The sequence below is a fragment of the Elgaria multicarinata genome, chromosome 1 (genome assembly GCF_023053635.1).
Source record: "Elgaria multicarinata webbii isolate HBS135686 ecotype San Diego chromosome 1, rElgMul1.1.pri, whole genome shotgun sequence".
In the NCBI taxonomy this organism is placed as follows: domain Eukaryota; kingdom Metazoa; phylum Chordata; class Lepidosauria; order Squamata; family Anguidae; genus Elgaria; species Elgaria multicarinata.
In genome coordinates, this window is record NC_086171.1 from 181,144,672 (window position 1) to 181,165,903 (window position 21,232).

General features: G+C 44.5%; 1 protein-coding gene across 1 annotated transcript in view; it reads left to right on the plus strand.

Annotated features, from left to right (window-relative positions):
• MYH7B (myosin heavy chain 7B) overlaps nt 1-21,232 on the plus strand; it is a 64,106-nt gene that overhangs the window by 34,939 nt on the left and 7,935 nt on the right. Inside the window, exons 19-36 of the mRNA XM_063144924.1 lie at nt 6-93; nt 666-783; nt 2,857-2,980; nt 3,987-4,123; nt 5,074-5,329; nt 7,309-7,551; nt 9,149-9,325; nt 9,932-10,077; nt 10,613-10,703; nt 11,726-12,115; nt 12,651-12,777; nt 14,444-14,562; nt 14,826-15,022; nt 17,205-17,554; nt 18,093-18,217; nt 19,444-19,559; nt 19,754-19,946; nt 20,536-20,739. Coding sequence (XP_063000994.1) covers nt 6-93; nt 666-783; nt 2,857-2,980; nt 3,987-4,123; nt 5,074-5,329; nt 7,309-7,551; nt 9,149-9,325; nt 9,932-10,077; nt 10,613-10,703; nt 11,726-12,115; nt 12,651-12,777; nt 14,444-14,562; nt 14,826-15,022; nt 17,205-17,554; nt 18,093-18,217; nt 19,444-19,559; nt 19,754-19,946; nt 20,536-20,739 — 3,201 coding nt within the window. The remainder of the gene's footprint in view (nt 1-5; nt 94-665; nt 784-2,856; nt 2,981-3,986; nt 4,124-5,073; nt 5,330-7,308; nt 7,552-9,148; nt 9,326-9,931; nt 10,078-10,612; nt 10,704-11,725; nt 12,116-12,650; nt 12,778-14,443; nt 14,563-14,825; nt 15,023-17,204; nt 17,555-18,092; nt 18,218-19,443; nt 19,560-19,753; nt 19,947-20,535; nt 20,740-21,232) is intronic.

The window sequence follows — 21,232 nt, forward strand, 5'->3', positions numbered from 1 at the left end:
TTCAGGAAAACCTGAACAAACTGATGACCAATTTGCGTGCCACCCAGCCCCATTTTGTCCGCTGCATCATCCCCAATGAAACAAAGACCCCAGGTAAAGAGTCACAGAACATACCCTATATGATGTCTGTGATGGGTGAGAATGGCAAGGGGAAAGAGTGCACAAGAAAATATTTATTTAATTAATTCAATTTATATCCCACCTATATACAAAATAGGAGGCATATATTAAGCATCTCTTAGCAACTTCTCCACTATGAACAACACTTGAAGTGGCATAGAATTTATGTAAATTAAGTGGAGTTCTATATTGTATGTGTAACTTGCCCGGTAGGAAGTGGCACAATAACAACAACAACAACAACAACAACAACAACAATAATAATAGGCTAATATCCATTCTAGTTTAGTAAGACTTAGTTCTGAATAAATGTGCTTCGAATTGGGCTGTAAAATATGCATTTTCCTTTCTGACTTCTCTTATTTGCTTCCTTGGTTTGCATTCTCATACTACTGTCATTTAATTTTATTCCATATATGTTTGTTATTTTCTCAGTTCTCTAGACTTGCATTTCTCTAGACTTTAAGAGCACCTGAATTATTGCTGTTTTCAAAGTATGAGCATTGATGAATGGTGTCAGAACACGTCCTTCCTTTCCTATACAGGAGCTATGGACCCCTTCATGGTGTTGCATCAGCTGCGGTGTAACGGTGTGCTAGAAGGCATCCGTATCTGTAGGAAAGGGTTTCCAAACAGGATCCTCTATGCTGATTTCAAGCAGCGGTAATTCACTTTTCTTCTTCTCACCTGCATTGGTTGCTAGTAATTTCCCACTGAGAGATAAGCTGTAAGCAGGGCTGCAGTGGGTATGTCTGCAGTTTTGCTGTACAGGTGTGGAATCTGGTTGGTTATTGGCACAGAATGTGACCTGTTGAGGTGGATTTGCACTACAAATTTATATCAATTTTATATCAGTTTACCTTCCATGGTTCTCTCAAAATGGATCCTAGGAACTGGAAATAAGGGTGTTGAGCATTCTGTTGAAGATCTCTAGTAACACCCACCCACCCCCGAATACAGCTTCCAAGGTTCTCTGGGAAGGAGGAATGACAATTAAATTATTTTATGTTTGTAGTGTAAATACTCCAAATATCTTAGTTTTTTGTTTTTTTAAATCAAGCCTTCATGGTTATGGAAAAATGCTTGGAAATATGTCAACCATGACTAGGGGTGGCTCGGAAACTAAAGCTGTGTATCTACATCAGTGCAGAGTCTTTTTTTTTTCTTCTGGGGTAAGGAGATGCAAACTTTTCTTTGGCAATACTCTGCTCCAGCCTGTCATGCCAAGTGGCAGACTGGATCATTCTTTATCATTGTTATAGAACTGTGTGTGTTTGGGGGGGATTTAGGTCATCTAGTCAAACCTCATACTCAGTGCAGGAAATCCAGAGCTGGAATATCCCCAATGGACAGCTGCAAGCTTCTGCTCCTGAGTAAGGACCCAAATGTACGCACAAAATGCATAATATATTGTGACTGCAGAATGTGGATATTCAGGATGACCACAATAGTTACTAAGAGCAGGAGTAGTGCCTGCCCAAGGCATTTTGCTGCCTGAGGCGAAGAACAAAATAGCACCCCCTCCCATTCCATGTACAAAAGACTTGGCAGTTGATTCTTTCTTCAAATCTGGCAATGGACAGCGTCCTTGAGTTGAACCTGAAGGCAGCATGCTAGCTTAAGGAGGGCTAGCCTGCTGCTTTTAAGATACAGCCACTTTGCTGCCACTGCCCAGCATCTGCCTCCTGAGGTGAATGCCTCACTCTAATGGTAGGGCCGGTCCTGGCCAGGAGCCATCATTTCTGTGCTTCATTCTGCTGCCATCCTTACCCACGCTAATCCAAAATAACTGTCATGTCTAGCCCTGCTCCCCTAAGGTTGGTGGAAGGAGTTTCAGGTGATCAATCAGATTCTGAAGTAGAAGAGACGGCGCCAGAAACATCCCCGCCTATACCAGTGGGGGAGGTAGCTCTCACAGGCTCTTCACCAACTGGGAATGAACCTTCTCCTGAGCTTATCTCCTCAAGTGTGCAACACCTTAAAACTATTTTCTTAGTTGGAGTGAAGTTTGTCACAAAAGGTTCCTGGGAGGATTGGCTTAGGTATATACAGCCAGGGACTCTAGTTTGATTTCCTTCAGGGTTTGCCCTACCATTAGACAAAGTGAGGTAGTTGCTTGGGCGGGGGGGGGGGGCAAATGCTGGGAGGTGGCAGCAAGGAGTTGGAAGAGAGAGAGAGAAAGGTTGCTGTCTTCAGAGGCAGTGGATGCTGCTGCCCCATCGTCACTGTTGAAGAAAGATTCAGCTGCCATTGCAGTTGGCATCTTGTCCTTCGCCTCTGGCAGCAAAATGTCTTCAGGCGATGCTGATTTCCAGTGTGTGCTGACAGGACAGCAAGAGACAAAAGCAGGTGACAAAGGGTTTCCCTCTTCCAGCTAAGGAGGTGGGGAGATCCATCATATTTCCTTTCTTTCTTGCCTTGGTTTGGCACAATGGCTACATCAGCCACAGGCGATCTTGATCTTCATCTCTTTCCTGTGAACCCACTGAGGGATGCAAACCTCCAGAGTAAAAGTAAATTAATCCACCAATCAGCATAAGACCTGGCCTCAGAGCACACCCAGCATCACCACTGCTGTCCCATGGCAGAGCATGCTGGGAAAGATATGCAGAGGAGCTCACACTAAACCCATTTCTACCAAAATGGCCACTGCAGGTTGGCCTTATATGAGGAAGAACTCTTGATTCTCAGCATCTCTTCTTCAATGTGCTGATATCCTGTCCTTTATCTTGACAGCTACCGTATCCTAAATCCTGCTGCCATTCCTGAAGACAAGTTTTTGGATAGCAGAAAGGCCGCAGAGAAGCTGCTGAATTCCTTGGAGCTTGACCACTCCCAGTACAAGTTCGGACACACTAAGGTACCCAGTATGCAAATAGCATTCGGGTATTGAGGGATTTGCTGTGCCATGAAATGAAAGCCTTGAGCATGGGCAGAATATGTGTGTGTAAACTAAATTTACATCTCCTTACCTTTATAGCAATTCCACTTTAGTTTCTTCTCTCCTGTGTTCTCTTCTTTCTTGTTCAATGTCTACCATACAGTCATGTTAAGGGCATCTGCTTTCCTAGCATACTTTCTAGCTTGTTAACTGCTTACTTTCATCCTCTCTGAATCATACTATGGCAACTGTATATAACATTTAACATAACAAAACCAAGAAGAAAACCAAGGTAGAAATACATAAACATACTAAATTAGAAAGCTTAACAGGGAAATAAAGTGGATAGATATATAAAAATATCTAAGCATGGGATAATATAATACAGAAATATTTGTACACTATATTCATATTTGTCAATTTTTTTAAATAAAGATAGTCTTCCTATAAATCTCTCAGGAGTAAATATTAGAATAAATGTGGTTTCCAATATTTAGCAGTACATATTCTTGCAACTTTCAGTAAACTAACTGTTAATTCTAAATCTTCTGGTACTGCTTTCTCTTTATGCTATAGCAGTTTAATTGAAGTTGGCGGCTTTTCTCAAGAGTAAATTTGTTGTAATTTGCCATAGTCTTGAACTTAAATTGGAGTTTGATTTAATTCTGCAACACATTTTATTGTATCATTCCTTTTATAATTGTTGTTTTAAACTTATTTTCGTTACAGGATTGCTTATAAATATAATAAATAAATTTGAGATATTGTAATATAATTATTTTAGGATCTGAAAGTAACTGAGATTAAGGATAAACTATCTTTCTGTTGTTGTTGTTGTTGTTTGTTTGTTAAATGGGGACATACTTATCCATTATATATGCAAGAAATCATAACAAGGAGAAGGTCCTTCTGAATTTTTGGAACAGGTTCATTCAACATCAGTATCCCCACTGTTTCAAGCATCACACTTTTTCCTTGTTCACAGGTGTTTTTCAAAGCAGGCTTGCTAGGTCTACTGGAGGAGATGCGGGATGAACGCCTCGCCAAGATTATCACCCTGCTGCAGGCTAGGATGCGTGGGCGTCTAATGCGCATTGAGTACGGGTGGATCATTGGCAGAAGGTACATAGCAACGAACAAACCAGGCCACAGGGTCTTGCTGTATATCTTCCACTGTGATGTGATAAGTCACCACTTTCAATGACTAGTTAGCCCAGGGGTATAGAGCCTCTTTCATCCCAAGGGCTGAATTTCACTTTGGAGAAGGTCTTAATGGAAGTATTCCAGTGGTGGGTGGAGCCAAAGGCAAAAGGGGTGGAGCCAAAATACAAAAAAAATATACCAGCATATTTTATCTTGAAGTTCCCTCCCCACTGCCAGTAATTAAGCCTTAGGAGAGGCATCTGAACCTTTTAGAATAGGGAAAATCTGGGAAACCACCGTATTATTGGTGGTTGGTAGAAAGGGGGTGGGGCTAGGGGAAAGGGCATGGCCATCTGGAGAACCCTGGAGGGCCAGATTGGGATTTGCCCCCCACCCCAAGATAGCCACAAGCATTCCCCATCCCTTATTTTACCCATTAATTTAGACTGGCCTTCCTCAACTGGGCATCCTCCAGATGTGTTGAACTGGGGGATGCTGGGAGCTGCAGTCCATGACACCTGGTGGACACCAGGTTGGGGAAGGTTGATTTAGAGCATGATGTTTTAATTCCACAATTTTTACATTTCAGAATAAAATACAGCAGTAAGGATCTGATTTTCAGAAAAGATCTGCTCCCAAGTTGCAGCCTGGTATAGTGAAATTCTCTGTGCATCTCTTCCTTTGGGAGTCTTCAGCGTATTGCCCACAGTTTGAGGCAGGAACATGAAGCTACCTTGTTTGATATGGGCAGTGATCAGACTGTAAGGCACAATCCTATGCACGTTTATACGTTTAGACAGAAATAAGTCCTACAACTTCCAGCTGGGAATTGTAGGACTTCTTTCGGTCTAAACATGGATAGGATTGTGCCCTAAGAAAGTCCACTGAACAGCATCCTGTAGTCAACATGTTTTGTCCATTCCACACAGGGATGCACTCTACACCATCCAGTGGAATATCCGTGCTTTTAACGCTGTGAAGAACTGGTCCTGGATGAAGCTTTTCTTCAAGATCAAGCCTCTCCTCAAGTCAGCTCAGACAGAGAAGGAAATGTCCATCCTCAAAGAGGAGTTACAGAAGCTGAAGGAGGCTCTGGAGAAGTCGGAGGCTAAACGGAAGGAGCTGGAAGAGAAGCAAGTCAGCATCATCCAAGAGAAGAACGACCTGTCACTGCAGCTTCAAGCAGTGAGTTATCTCAAGAGCTGAGACCTTTAAAGGAGATATAGGGGCTGCTGTAGGTAGTTTGTGGGAAGCTGAGGATGAATTTGACCTTGACATTTTCCATCCAAATTCCTTTAAATCAGAGGTGGTGGGCAACTTGAGGCTTTCCAGATGTTGAACTGCATCACCATCATCCTTCACCATTGGCTAGGGCTGATGTGAGTTGCAGCCCAACAATGTCTGGAGAGCCACGAGTTGCTCAGCCATGTGTCAAAGATAAAAAAATCCACTTTGTTGTAAGGCAACTCTGTTTTATTGAGTGTAATACAGCTGTATGGAAAAAGTCCTACAGACAAAGAACTTCTCAACCGGCAGTGTGAAAAGCAGGTATGTTTTTTTACATAGTAGCATCTTAATCAATTAGCAGTTAGCAAAGTTCTAAAGCAAAACAAAGACAGATCAAAGGAAATGTCTTCATTATACCTTATCAACAGATGGCCCATAACTCTTCTGGCAATGTCAGATTGACCTGGATGGTCAGTCCTCTATATCAAACTAGCTTATTTGTCTTCTACTATATCAAGAGGTCTTGACAGTTAGAAATTCCAATTAAATATTTCCTTCCTGATATAATAGTTTTAGCATTACAGCACTTTCAGGAACATACGTTATTCTAATCCCATCATGCTGTTCACTTGCAAGAACCAAACTACATACAGAGGCCTACATACAGAGCAGGTATATCAAGGCTTCTGCCCTTGTTTTCTCACATGCTTTAAATAGTAGGTCAAAGATGAGAGAAGATATGGCAAAGAGACCGCTGTAGGTTTGTTGACTGAAACACATATGGTGCTAGCATAAAATAAAATTAGTAGTTTTGTGTTGTTTCAAACTATTTGATTAGAATATGTAGATAAATCGATAAAATAAATATTGTTTACGTGCTAAATTTGCCTAATTTTTAAGTTTTCAGATTTGTTATTTTGTTTTATGGGAGCAGTAGGGGTGGTGGAGACAAGGGATAGGATGACAGAAGGAAAGAGAATATAAGCAGTGAAAAGAGGAGAAATGAGTGAGCACTAGGAATGGTGCAGACTGAGAAGAAATAGGTGCCAAGGGAGAGAGATAGTTTGTTTGTTTATTTATTTACAAAATTTGTACACCGCTCCGTATCTGAAACAGATTCTGGAATGGTGAACATAAGAATTAAAGAATTAAAAGATACAAAAATTAACATACCATTATTATACAAAAAACACACAGAATGCCAATAAAAACCATGGCTATCAGTCAAGGAATGCTTTCTGGAATAAGAGGTGCCAGAAACAATACAGTGCTGGCACTTGCCTGACCTCCAGGGGCAGGGAGTTCCACAGAAAGGGGGCTACCATGCTGAAGGCTCTTCTCCTGGTGGACCTCAATCAGGCTATAGGTCCACATGGAACTAACAGGAGCATGCCCTCTGACGATCTTAGTGACCAGGCAGGTTGGTAAGGGAGGAGGCGCTTTCTCAGGTATCCTGATCCCAAGTTGTTTAGAGCTTTATACACTAACAGCAAAACCTTAAACCTGGCCTGGTAGCAAATTGGCAACCAGTGCAGTTCCCTCAGCAAAGGAGTTACATGCTGAAAATGGGTAGTTACTGTGCAAAGCACCTCAATCTCACTCATTATGCCTTAGAATTCCTTCTCAGCTGTCTTTTGGTTTCTAAGCCTTCATCAGGTTCTTCACGTGACACACCACGCTGTGAATCTGCTACATCTACTTTTGTTTTTTGTTTTACAGAATTGAGATCTGAGCAGTACACCAGGATCGTTTCCTTTCCTGCTTTTTCACTACATAACCTCTAGGTGGCACTGTGGTGTAGCAGAATAACATATATATATATAAGAGGGATATACATAAAAATAATACATGCATTTTATGTATCTGTACCATGAGAGTATAGCAAGCAGCAACAGCTACCAGTGTGGTAAGGTGCTACTGTTGGATGTTCTTTACAGGAGCAAGACAACTTGGCTGATGCAGAGGAACGCTGTGACCTCTTGATCAAGACCAAGATCCAGCTGGAAGCTAAGGTGAAGGAATTGATGGAGCGCCTGGAGGATGAGGAGGAGATGAACTCCGATCTGACCTCTAAGAAGCGAAAGCTGGAGGATGAATGTGCTGAGCTGAAGAAAGATATTGATGACTTGGAGATCACCCTGGCCAAGGTGGAGAAGGAAAAGCATGCCACAGAAAACAAGGTGAGCAGGATTGCGCTAAATGCAAACAAGTAAAGCTGAGTCTGCTATTTTGAGACGGTAAAGATTCAAACCTATGCTTGTTTAGACAGAAAAAAAGTCCTACAACTCCCAGCATGCCACAGCCAGCATGAGTTGGAAGACTTTTTTTTCTGTCTAAACATGCATAGGATTGCACCCAAGTGGATAAGCACTTTTGGTTGGGTTATTTTGCACATTGAGGTTGTTTTGTTTGTTTCTTAACTTGCAACTGTATAGGGATGGGTGGACTCACCCATCCCTGGCTCTGTCGAACGCTCACCCGCCCCGCTCACAGCACCACGCGAGCTTCTTCATGGCTCAGCAAGAGTCCATCGAAGCTGTGAGCCCATCTGCCCTCGTCTGGAGCTTCCATTGTTGAGCAGAGTGGAGGCTCTGCAAATTACATATTTCCTACCTTGCTTAAATGGTGGCCAGAAAGGCGCCATTTACACAGTGTGGGAAATTCGCACTTTCTGGAGCTTCCATTTTGCACAACAGTGGAGGCTCCGAATGGCAGCGGACGGTTGCCGCATGCTTGTCAGGCTGCTCAAAGAGTGGGCCTGTGAACGCACCATGGCTCAGCAACCTGGGTCCAGGGGGACAGAGGTGGGGGAGTCCATCAGACCCCCCCAGACTCAGTTGGGTGCCTGTGGCATCCCTATAACTGTAGTATTTTTAATTATATTGGACTTGTTTTTTTAAAAAAAGTTGTGTACACTGCCCTTGGATCCCTTGTTGATGAAGGGTGATTTAAAAATAAATAAATAAAACCAAAAAGGCATATTTAACACCCTCTGTATATACAATTGAGAGCTGCACCAGTCAAAGATCCTTGTTCAAACCTTGTTCAAACTGATTACAAGCAGCAGGACTCAGCAGCAGCTAGAATGGTTTTCTGAGAAGCACTTAGCATCTGCGATCCAGAAGCATCAACACACCACCACAAAGAGAAAAAAATATTGTCTTCCTTTTAGCAGAAATAACACATTTATTGGGTGTGTGTGTGTGTGTGGGGTGAGGCATAGGGCTTTTGTACATGAGGCTTTTAACCCACACCTTTACCAAAGCTTCTGCTTCTAAATTTTTTGCGGGATTGAGATTGGACACTTTTCATGCTTTTTTTCTGGGTTTTTTTCTTTGCTTTTCTATATGTTCCATCACACAATCACTAGGTGGCACTGTGGTATAGCAGAATTTTATGCAATTTCATGAGGCCTCTATAATGCCATTGAAACAAAATTCCAAGCTTTCCTCATTAGGGGGAAAATGTGATAATGGTTGCAAAGCATGTGAGAGGCTGTGGAGGAGGGGGATGTCATGTAAAGGACCCACAAACTACTATGAATGAGCAATCACAAGTGCACAATACAAGCCTCATGTAGAAAGGCTCATAATTTCCCACCACCTTTCCTTTTCAGTTGGTAAGAATAACAAAAGTTATCATTTTCTATGACCTACTTTTAACATAGTTATCATTATGATTTGCTAAAGCCAGGAAAACTTTAAATTTGTGCTCACATCCACTCTACCATATGATTCATACCTCCTTCTACGCTCTCTTCTTGTCACATCATCCTAGGTGAAAAACCTGATTGAAGAAATGGCTGCTCTAGATGAGATCATTGCTAAGCTGACCAAAGAAAAAAAGGCACTGCAGGAGGCGCACCAGCAAGCCCTGGATGACCTTCAGGCTGAGGAGGACAAAGCCAACACTCTGACCAAGGCCAAAGTCAAGCTGGAACAGCAAGTGGATGATGTGAGTCAATGTAAAGAATATCAAGGCCGCTAGGATGATAGAAGAGTCTGCTGAACCCATCTTGTCTAGTATGAATAACCCTCTGTTGGTCTGTATCAGCCTTCCCTGTCCTAGCATCTTCTAGATGTTTGCACTGTAGCTCCAACCAGTCCCAACCAGCATAGACAATGGTCAAGAATAATGGAGGTTGTTCTCTAACCCATCTGGGGAGCTACAGGTTGGGGAAAGCTGGTCGATATGATATGATAGCAAGAGAGCCTGCTAGGAGCTCACTGGAGAGCAGATGAGGTACAAGTGTTCAGTTAGAAATGCTGTGCTACATAGTACATTATCAGTGTCTAAAGCCTAAACAGTAGCTAGTTGTCCAATTCTTTGAAATGTCTACCCAGGGGTATCTGTCTTACATATATGCTGGCCTCAGCACAGTGTGCCGGGATTAGATATTTTGGTAAAGTTTCCAGCTGTTGGAGACTGATAAAGCTGAGCTTCTGTGCAAGAAGGTACCACTTTGGGAACTTGATCCAGTTAGAGGGAAGGGAAGGGCTGAGCGGAAGATGCCATGTTTCTTATTTCACTTCATGTCCATTTATGCTTTGTGCTCTCCAGCTGGAAAGTGCTTTAGAGCAAGAGAAGAAGATACGAATGGACCTGGAAAGAGCAAAGCGCAAGCTAGAAGGCGATTTGAAGCTGACTCAGGAATCTGTGATGGATCTAGAGAATGACAAGCAGCAGCTGGAGGAGAAACTCAAAAAGTGAGCACGCCATTCATGAAAATAGTACCATACAGTTGAACCAAACCAGCTTAAACAGGCTTTGCCATGGCTTGACAGTATCCTAATGGCAGAAGCAATATATAGTATCTAAAGGCTGGCTTGAGAAGAAGGCTCTGCAGCACGAGGCATTGTTCAAGAGCCCATGGAAAGAGAAAGGGGGACCCAATGGCGTTTTATGCCCTACTTATTTCAATGGGACTTAGCACAGACCTCCTAGGATTCATCCTTCTTATGTATTGTGCTTCTGCATGGCCAACTGGAAACTTCAGTTACTGGGGAGACGGAGGGTAAGGGAAGCAGTTGTGCAACCAGTTGAGACACTCGGTATGTCTTCAGAATTCTGCTCTCAGTGGCCAGAGGTAAATCTGCCTTCCCTTGAGCCGCATAGCTCAAGTCAAGTGATTATCACATTGCTCAAAGGATTAAACACAATGAGTGCCTCCTAGGAATGAAAATTTCAGAGAATCCATTTGACCTCAATTTAAGGAGAGGTTGTTCTTATTTTCCTTCATAGGAAAGACTTTGAAATGAACCAGCTAAATTCAAGAATTGAAGACGAGCAAGTCCTCGCAACTCAACTGCAGAAGAAAATCAAAGAACTCCAGGTACAGCTGTGATGGGCTAGTCAGAGACCCGAAATGGACCGCTGTCCATCTTGGTTGGGCTGCTTCACACATGATGAGTTGACAGTTTTATTTAGTAATACGGTAGATGCAAAAGAGAGATGTGTTGGTTGAGGATGCTTAGCCAATTAACCCATAAGGCACATCCCCATGTCACACGTTCTATTTAGTAGCAACCTGAACATGAGAGCAGGGCTGTGCTGAGTAGCTACACCCCCATATGTCAAGTAGCCCCTCCCCTGGCATCTTTGGGTACAGTGTTAATGTCTGCAGGAAGAGGAGATTCATGCACACGGCTGTATGTTCAAAGGCCTCTACGTGTTCTGGAATCCCAGACAATGTTTTCATTCTTAGCCATCATTGAGAGAAGCATTTAGGGCTAAAACAAAAGTGTGTGTCCGTTTTGTGAACATCTTCAGTATCTTTGAAAAGCACCCCCTGTGATACAATGAAAGGGAGCGAAACGTTTGCCCATGAAGCCAATCAATATGTAGTCAAGAGGATGATCAATAGGTTGCCTGGTTGGCTGAGTGTGACCAGTTTAGGTAGCATTTCCCTCACTCTCAGTTGGCTTAGTTTCCCCTCAGTAATGTCACATAGCCAAATCTGATTGGCTATGTAATGCTGTGACATCATCACATTCACTACAGAATCATGTAGTGAATGAGAAATGGGAATGGCACTGTAGTAGCAGCAGGCCAGAAGAATATTGGATGTTAACAGACACACAAATGTTAGAGAACATTGAAACAGGGAAAGCAAGCACATTTTAATGTCAAAAATCACAGCAGGCAAGCATCCAGTTCAGCCCTTGAGCAATTTCCAGTGGTTCACTGCAGTGTAGATGTTCCTGGCCATTTGGTACTGTGGTGATCCGTTTTTTGGTGGAAGCCCAAGTAGAAGAAGTATGGTGCCTTTTGACTCTGGACAGAATCATTGGGTTCTCCTCCTTCATTCAGGGCAGAGTTGTCTGGTAGTTCCTGCCATTCTTTGTCTACCTACAGGCCCGTATTGAGGAGCTAGAAGAGGAGCTGGAGGCAGAACGGACTGCCAGGGCCAGGGTGGAAAAGCAGCGGGCAGAGGTGGCCCATGAGCTGGAAGAGCTGAGTGAGCGGCTGGAGGAGGCAGGTGGGGCCACCGCGTGTCAGATAGAGCTCAACAAGAAGCGAGAAGCGGAGTTCCTGAAGCTGCGCCGGGACCTGGAAGAGGCCACGCTGCAGCACGAGTCGACGGCCGCGACCCTGCGCAAGAAGCATGCAGACTCTGTGGCTGAACTGGGCGAGCAGATCGACAACTTGCAGCGCGTCAAGCAGAAGCTGGAGAAGGAAAAGAGCGAGTTGAAGATGGAGGTGGATGATCTGTCTTCCAACATTGACTACCTCACCAAGAACAAGGTGACTGTTTGGCCTATGCTTCTTGCGCATCAGTGCATGGAAAGAGAGGGAGATGCAGAAGGGCATTTGCATACGTGGACTGGAGTATTTATGTTTCCCTCCCATACAGCTAGTTCAGTGTTGTAACTCTAAACCAGAAGTGGGGGAAACGGGGAAGGCACCACATGCGAGAGTTACCAGCTCTTGGGGGGGGCACATTCCGGTGGTGAGTGAGGCTCAAGGCAAAAGGGGTGGAGCTAAAATACAAAAAAAAAATCAGCATATGGTATCTTAAAGCTCTTTGTGCCAGTAACTAAGCCTTAGGAAAGGCATTTCAACCTTTTAGAATGGGGAAATTCTATGCAAACACTGGGAAACCACCAACGATTGGCATTTGTTGGAAAAGGGGTGGGGCCAGAGGAAGAGGGTGGGGCTACCTGGGGACCCCTGGAGGTCCCAATTTGGAACTGCAGGCATGCTGTATTTGGCCTGTGAGCCTAGGTTCAACACTCCTGCCATTGAATGCATGACAATTCAGACATTTGTTGCTTTGCAGGCAAATGCTGAAAAGCTCTGTCGGACGTATGAAGATCAGCTGAGCGAAACCAAATCCAAGGTAGATGAGCTGCAGCGTCAGCTGGCAGAAGTGAGCACCCAGCGTGGGAGACTGCAGACTGAAAATGGTACGTTGGGCAAAGGCTTTGCTGATCCCGAGAGTTGCTCTGGCTATTCTGTTACAGCTCTTCCCCTTGATTGCATGTATCTATCAGAAGAGATCAGTCCAGCTAAGCAGCCTTGATGACTGATGATAGTGCATGATATTTCTTATGTCACAACTGAGCGTGATGTCCTTTCACACAAAAATCCACTCCCAGTTTTGTGTGACCCCCCCCGCCTCTGCTCACTAGCAAGCTTTCTTCATTTATCAAACACTGAGAACCTTTCTACATGACATGAGGCTTTTATTGTGTGCTTGTGATTGCCCACTCACGGTAATTTGTGGGTTCTTTACATAATGTTGTCATCTTCCAGGGCCTCTCCCGTGCTTTGTGACCATTATCATGTTTGTTTGTGTGCATGTTTTTAATGGGGAAAGTCTGATATATCCTCAATGGTGCCATTAAACTCTCCTTGTAATTGCGCATTTCCACTATACCATAGCGCCATCTAGTGGCTGTATAATGAAACATATAGAAAGGCAGAAAAATAACACCCCCCCCTCGGGGGGGAAATATGTTAAGGAGACAATCTTAATCCCACAAAGAACCTAGAAGCAGAAGCCCCAGTAATGGTGCAAGATAAAAACCTCATGTAGAAATGCCCTGAAACACTTGTAGATCTACTGCTTATCACTTATTGATTGGGATTTGCTTACCAGTAGATCCCAATCAATGCTTTTTCCACCCTGATCTACCTCCACTGGGTTTTGCTTTATTGACAGTGTAACCAGGCTATGTTTCAGTGGCTGGTGGCCATGTACTCAGAGAAACTGTCTCTCCGTTCCATTCTGAGAGGCCTGGTTACTTCTTTGGATGGTAGCGTTCTCCTATTTAAGTCAGAGATCCCACGACACCTATCCTAGGGGATTTATAGTAAAATACAATTGAATCCGGATTTGAACCAAATACAATTGTTTTTTGAGTAGAGCTGCAGTGAGTAGCTCTTTTTAATTATTTATTATTATTTGATAAAGTTTTTTATTTTATTTAATATTAACACATCCAACACAGCCATAAAAACAAAAAGGTAAATGAAAGTAGACCAGAAAAGGTTGGTAGTAAAAAGGAGGGCAGTAAGGGACGGGACGGAGTGTGGGTCAACCTGCATATGTTTTGCTCGTTCCTGCAATTTTCAATTTGGGTATTAAATAAACGAAATGCCTTTAATTCAGATAGGCATACTGTTCAGTATAAGTTTGTCGTGTGGCTTGGTATGTATCTAATTCCTGTAATCTACTCTTGTAGCTCGTTCACAGAGGGGGAAGGAGGATGGGCTTCCTGTCCATTGATGGATTGTTGGACGGTGTTTCACTGAGTAGCCCTTAAGCAAAGTGGGGCTTGGTTCAGGCTGGGGATCATTTGAGTGTGAGCTGCATCACCAACCTTTGGGTTTTTCATGGAGGACATGCCTGCATTGTGTCAGATGAATTGTGGCTCAACCTGCCAGTATTGGTAACTTTTAGACAAGGTACATTCGGTACTGAAACCACCTGGATCTCTAGGAATTCAGGGTCAGACTTGAAAGTTGCTGCGTGGCTCTTTTGGATGCCAAAGTAATGGACAAGGAGGAATTCTCCAATGCACTAATTTCACAGAGATGTTTGTTATTGTTGTTGTTTTACAAAATTAGGAGAACTTAGCCGTCTTATTGAAGAAAAGGAATCTCTAATAAACCAGCTGAGTCGGGGCAAGACCTCCTTTACTCAGACGATTGATGAACTCAAGAGACAGCTAGAAGAAGAGACCAAGGTGACCATTTATATGTCTGGGGTTACACCTGCAGGAAAGAGCTGGTGGTGGAGGGAACTGGGATTGAAGTTGTGCTGAGGCTCACTTGGGCTCCGCCTAATACTATTTCCCCATACCCAGCTTGAATCTTAGAATATATGAAGTCATAGCAAAGAGAACTGCTTCTGAGCATGTGCAGAATGCTTTTCCTCTACCAGGATTTAAGAGCAGGGTTTCTCAGTAGATGGCATTTAAATTTGATCCATATGATTTCAACCTTCCAGTCAAAGAATGCTTTGGCTCATGCTTTGCAAGCATCGCGCCATGACTGCGACCTGCTGCGGGAACAGTACGAAGAGGAGGTGGAGGCCAAGGGGGAGCTCCAGCGGTCCCTGTCAAAGGCCAATGCTGAAGTGGCCCAGTGGAGGACCAAATACGAGACAGATGCCATCCAGAGGACAGAAGAGCTGGAGGAAGCTAAGTAAGTTACGGCAATGGTCATTCACATGCAGCACATTCTGTGACACCAGAGGCGTCATCAAACAAGCGTTTTATTGTATGCTCATTACTGGGCACTCACAGATTTGTGCGGGTCCTATTGCCGACATCATTTGTGTCCCACGTATCTCCCACCCCTTCTATCCTTCTTCGTACAAAAAAAAAAAAAAAAAGACCCTGGTAAATCCAAGTTATTTTTGAGACGGAAGTTGCTGCTATCTCCTGCTGCGTGCAGGAGAAGCAGCATGAACAAAATGGGCCACTGAATGGGCCACATGCACAGTGTTTACTTCCTCTTTCGAAAGGGGAAGTAATGCAGGACGAACACACGGGCAGAGAAACGACGGTAAGGCAACGTGATTTCCCCTCGTGTGATGATGCTCCAGGACTCTGCAGGAATGAAGCTGCTTCGACATTACAATAGTGCCTGAAGGCATCTTTGCAACTGAGTGTAACAGGAAGGGAGCAAGGCATTGTGGGAAGAAAGAGAAAGTGTGAAGGAGCGCTTTCTCCCATATGTTTCTGCCTGATTGCTAAGATCGTCTTTGGAGACTCTTCCCTGGGTGCTGCTACTACAATATTGTGATGTAAAGGAAGGCAGGGAGCAACATGTCTCTTACCAGTCACGTCTTAACACGCCACCACCCCGTCCTGAGCCCCCACACTTGGGACTTGGGAGATCCTCCCAGATGTACACCCTCCTGGGCTTAAGAAGCAGGGACCAAACTCCCAGCAACTTCAGCTCAGACCAAACAAACACCTTGGTGATGCCGGCCAGATTTTCACTGGGTTCAGCGCTGACACCATTGGGAAGCACAAATATTTGAAGTAGATAGTTTATTTACAAGTTATGGAATGGGGACGTGGGGAGAGTATAATATGAGAAAAGTTACAAGAATTCTAAAACCATACAGATAGATGGAAACCTAATACAAACGCACCAACAAGCCTATGCTGTTTACTGATCATAAGGGTCCTTTCACTCATAAACCACATCAGATCTGCACACCTCCTCCTCTAGACTGGATAGAGAACATTGGGCTGACAGCCCTGCTAAACTTTATGCCATATCCAGGCCAGGCTTGGCCATTCTTCCTCCACTCCCTTCCCGAAGGGGTGGCACGATTCGCACTCTGCCAGTTGCTGCTGTTCAGTACTCCCTTGTGGGCCTGAATAGTTTACAACCTTGAGGCTGCAGATAAGTGGCTCCAAATGAGATGCTGAATTCTTGAGATGAACCAGGCCCAGCCTCCCCTCCAGGTGAAACAAGATCTCAGTGCCAGCGTCCTCCCTTCCCGGGCCTCTTACCAATCAGCAATCGCCCATTCTGTTCCTTAAAACAACGAATTCCCCAATACAGGGAGGCACTCTAGTTCTATTAGGGAAAGAACCTTTTCGGTAGTAGCCCCCAGTCTGTGGAATGCCCTTCTCAGTGAGATCTGCCTCCATCTTCATTGTATACATTCAGACCTTCCTCTTTAAACAAGCATTTTACCTTTAATCTGCTGCTCTGATCATTAATTTTACAGCTGGCTCCTTGATGTTTTTATCCCCTCCCCCAATGTTTTTAATGTTGTATTATTTTGATACTTTTATGGTAGTTGGATTTTTTGGGTTAATTTGCTGTTGTTGTTTAGTTTTGTGATTGCAAATTGTCCCAAGCGCATTTGCCAGTTGGGCCTTGTACAGATCTAATGTGTAACAGAACAACAAACCAAAGAGGGCAGCCGTTGAACAGAAACAAAACAAAACAATGATATTTAATCTGTATTTTGTATATGCTTATTGGTCTTTACAGATAACGGAACTGTTTTTCTGATGAAGTCAAAACATATGACGAAACAGGACAAAAACCGGATGCCTGTAATCTGACTTGTATGAAACAACTGATTGATTTGTATAAAACAATCTGACTTGTTCTATAACGTGTTTCTTACAGTTGTGTGCGCTTTAGCTTTGTTTTGTTTTGTTTCAGCTCTAATGTGTGTCCTATGCTCTACCTGCTTCCTCTAATTTCAGTGGGTTGTTTCAGTCTTCCTTTGAAGACCACTTTTCAGTGTACAGGTGGTAGAGTAAGTGGACGGGATCAGCAGTGTTTCCAGAGCTGCATGTCCCATGCAGGCACAGTAGCCACTATTACCCTAGCTAACCTAGACCATTTGCAGGAAGAAACTGGCCATCCGGCTGCAGGAGGCCGAGGAGGCTGTGGAGGCAGCACATGCCAAGTGCTCCTCCTTGGAGAAGACGAAGCACCGACTGCAGACAGAGATCGAGGACCTGTCCATCGACTTGGAGAGAGCCAACTCAGCCGCAGCCGCTTTGGACAAGAAGCAGCGCAATTTTGACAGGATCATCTCTGAGTGGAAGCAGAAGTACGAGGAGACACAGGCAGAGCTGGAGTCCTCTCAGAAGGAGTCCCGCAGCCTGAGCACAGAACTCTTCAAGCTCAAGAATGCCTATGAGGAGTCCCTGGAGAATCTAGAGACCCTCAAACGGGAGAACAAGAACCTGCAAGGTATCATCCAGACTGTTTGTATTGCATGACCATGCTGTGCAATTGCAAGGAATCAGATATCTTTTTTTAAAAAAAGCAAGTTTCTAGTCCTTAAGGCTGCAAGAGGCACTAATGGAAGTTTATTCACTCTTTTTAGCTCTTGTGCCAGGGATAAGGGAAACAGCTGGGTGGGAAGGTTTAAACATCCCCTATCCAAGCATGTTGGCCCCCTTCCTAATCAGGGTCCCATATACTTACTTGAAGGTAAAAAAAGACAGATAGAATCATCTGCACACTATATATTTAACACACCTTAGACAAGAGTAATCTGTAACATGCTGGGAAATAATCAAGGGAACGCGATGTGACCAAAGATCTTAGCCTTTAGCTGCAGAGCATGAGATGGTTGCCTGCGAGCATAGCTGAGCTTGTCACTGCAGGTTGGGAGGGAAATCCAGCTCTGAGGGGGTACAAAACGCAAACTTTGGGGTTGGGGTAACCTGGGCTCCCATGACTACGAACAGGCCTGTAATTCCCGGCCCTGTCTCTTCCCAACCAGAGGAGATCACTGACTTGACTGATCAGATTAGCATGTGTGGCAAAACCATTCATGAGCTGGAGAAGTTGAAGAAAGGCCTGGAGAGTGAGAAGAGTGACATCCAGGCTGCCCTAGAGGAGGCTGAGGTGAGTTTCTAGCAAGCTGGGGTGGGTGGGAGGAGGATTCCCAAGATGTGGTCAGTGAGCAAGGCTCAATCACAATATGAATGAAGTCCAAATTGCATCCCAGCTGAAGGGGACGCTTGCATCAGTGAAATAAGGGATGAGGGTGTGCGTGTTCCATGATGAAAAGCAACTGTAAGAACTGTAAATGCAAAACTGCTACTGAGCTTTTCTACACAAGGCATTTCTTGTGCGCTTGTAGTTTCTCACTCATGGTAGTTTGCGGGTGCTTCAGATGACGTTGTCATTCTCCAGGGCATCTGCCATGCTTTCGAAGCATTTCCATTTTTTAAAAAAAGTGGTGGAAATCCAGTATTTTGGGAATGGTAGAATGAAGCACTAGTAGAGTTGCTATAGCACTAAACCACAGCACCACCTAGAGGTTATGTAGTGTAACATATAGAAAGGCAGAGAAGGAGACAACCCAGAAAAAACCCACATGTATAGAGGATCCCATTTTAATCCCACAAAGAATCCGGAAGCAGAATCCACATTAAAGTGGTGGGTTAAAAGCCTCATCTAGAAAAGCCCACTGAGTGTTTGTGAAGGATCATATTATGAAGGGCCATGGATGGTGAATTGTGTTCAGAAACAGCATGCCTTGAACATGCAAAATCTTTGGCAAACCTTCCTGGTTTTAGACCCTGGATTTAATGGTTTTACGCCCACCGGCATTTTAGGCAGCCATGTGTACTACTTCAGTTGTGAAGCACACTATTGCATTGCATTTCAATATATTGCATTGCGTTTCTATTCTGCCCAATAGCTGAAGCTCTCTGGGCAGTTGACAAAAATTAACATTCATCTTCTCCCCGCCTCCCCCAGTCCCTGCTGTGTTTGCTACTGCCCCCTTGACCCGCTGCTCTATGGGTGGTAAATGGGGGGCCGCTGGGCTGCAGGCCCTAAACCTGGGCTTCAGGGACCAGCTGTAGCAACACCACAGCAACTGAAGTAGAAGCAGGCAGGCCATCTACCTGGCTGGCAGCATCTAGTGGTCAGAAAAGTACACTTCAGCCTTTGCATGAAGCATCTTTTAATGCCTGACAAATACCAGGTATCCTAAGGAACTTCTGGCTAGTCAGCAACCCTGATGCTTTTCAAACCAAAGCACAATAAAACCTAAGCACATGGATGGGAATGGAACTTCCAGTGAGTCTTGCCACTAAGGACATTTTTCCTTCTGCTTCTAGGGAGCCCTGGAACATGAGGAGAGCAAGACCCTCCGCATCCAGTTGGAGTTGTCCCAGATCAAGGCTGATGTTGATAGGAAACTGGCAGAGAAGGATGAAGAGTTTGAGAACTTGAGGTTAGGATCATAACATATTTGGCAGGCTGCTGTATAAAACAGTTCTGCCTCATGGGCTAGATAGCTATGAAGGGGGTAGCTTTGGGTCTTCTGACGCTTTCATAACAAGAATAACTTTTCTGAAGAGTGTCCTCAGATGCACTGCTTTCATGGGTAAAGTGGCTCTTCATAAGTGTCTTTCTTTACTCTTACAGGCGTAACCACCAGAGAGCCATGGACTCCATGCAGGCTTCACTGGATGCAGAAGCCAAAGCCAGAAATGAGGCCGTCAGGTTGCGAAAGAAGATGGAAGGAGATCTGAATGAGATGGAGATACAGCTGAGCCATGCAAATCGCCAGGCTGCTGAGTCTCAGAAACTGGTGCGGCAGCTCCAAGCCCAAATAAAGGTCAGTCTTGACCTTTATTCAGCTGGGGATGAGTTCTAGCTGGGCCTGTTCGATTTTTCTTGTCTTTCTGACTCTCCATGGCCTCCACCTTCTGTATCACTCTGTCTGTGAGAAAAAGCCACACCCAATTGGTGAAAGGCGTGAGTGAACCAGAGCCAACCCTCTCAGAATGAAGCGACCTCCTCAGGTGGCAGATACTGAGAGGCAGCATCGAGCAGTCTCCTGGCTGTTCCTCCTGAACTCCACAGCTGTTCCCTTCTCTTGGAGGATAGAGGTGTGTATGCCACACAAACTGCCCGGGCCTCCTAAACTAGCCTCCTGCCTTAGATGTGGTTTAGGATACTATCCCATCACACGTGTCGAAGTAAGTTTCAACTGCCAGTCCAGCCATCTTCTGTGCATGGGATATGGAGGGGGCAACCTCTTGTCCTTAGCAGCAAAATGTCTTGGGCTGGCTCTGACCAGGCTGGGGATCGAAGGATCCTTGAAGGTCCTCTACAGCCTCTAGTTCTGCAGGAGGTGTCTAGCTCTCATTTGTGTCTCATATAAAACTGACTCCTTTTTGTGTGTGTGTGTGTGTGGCTGACAGGACTTGCAGATAGAACTGGATGACACTTTGCGTCATAACGACGACTTGAAGGAGCAGGCGGCTGCCCTGGAAAGGCGCAACAACCTGATGATGGCAGAAGTGGAGGAGTTACGTGCAGCGTTGGAGCAGTCTGAGCGTGGAAGGAAGCTGGCTGAGCAGGAGTTGCTGGAGGCTACAGAGAGAGTCAATCTGTTGCACTCCCAGGTGAGATGGAGGATGAGTTTCCCTGAGGGTTAACAACTCCTGGATTCAATTCAAGGCAGTGGAAGCAGGTGGCTCCAATGTCAGTGAATCTGCTCCAGGTTTCAGTCAGAACCTTGGATAGCTCCTTTAGAGCTCTGGCTAGTTCTGGCTGAAACTCTGAGTGGATTCACTTGCAACAGAGCCACCAAGCTCCACTGGTTCAAGGGGTGATTCATGGGTTGAAGTAAAATATTTTCAATAATCTTTGATAAATTCTGGGGCTCTTGATCTGCATCTTGTTAATCCAGGGATAAATAATCAGGTCAAAAATAGTAAAGTTGCCAACTCTATTGGGTTGAGTTCACAGCTCCAAAAAGAAATTGTGTCCTATGAATTGCCCAACTTAGTAAAAAGGAAGTTTGACCAAAAGACGCTGGCTGCATTCAGATAACATGATATTCCACGATGGGGTAATAAATAATCAGCTTGACAGTTGTTTATCTAGGGGATACTC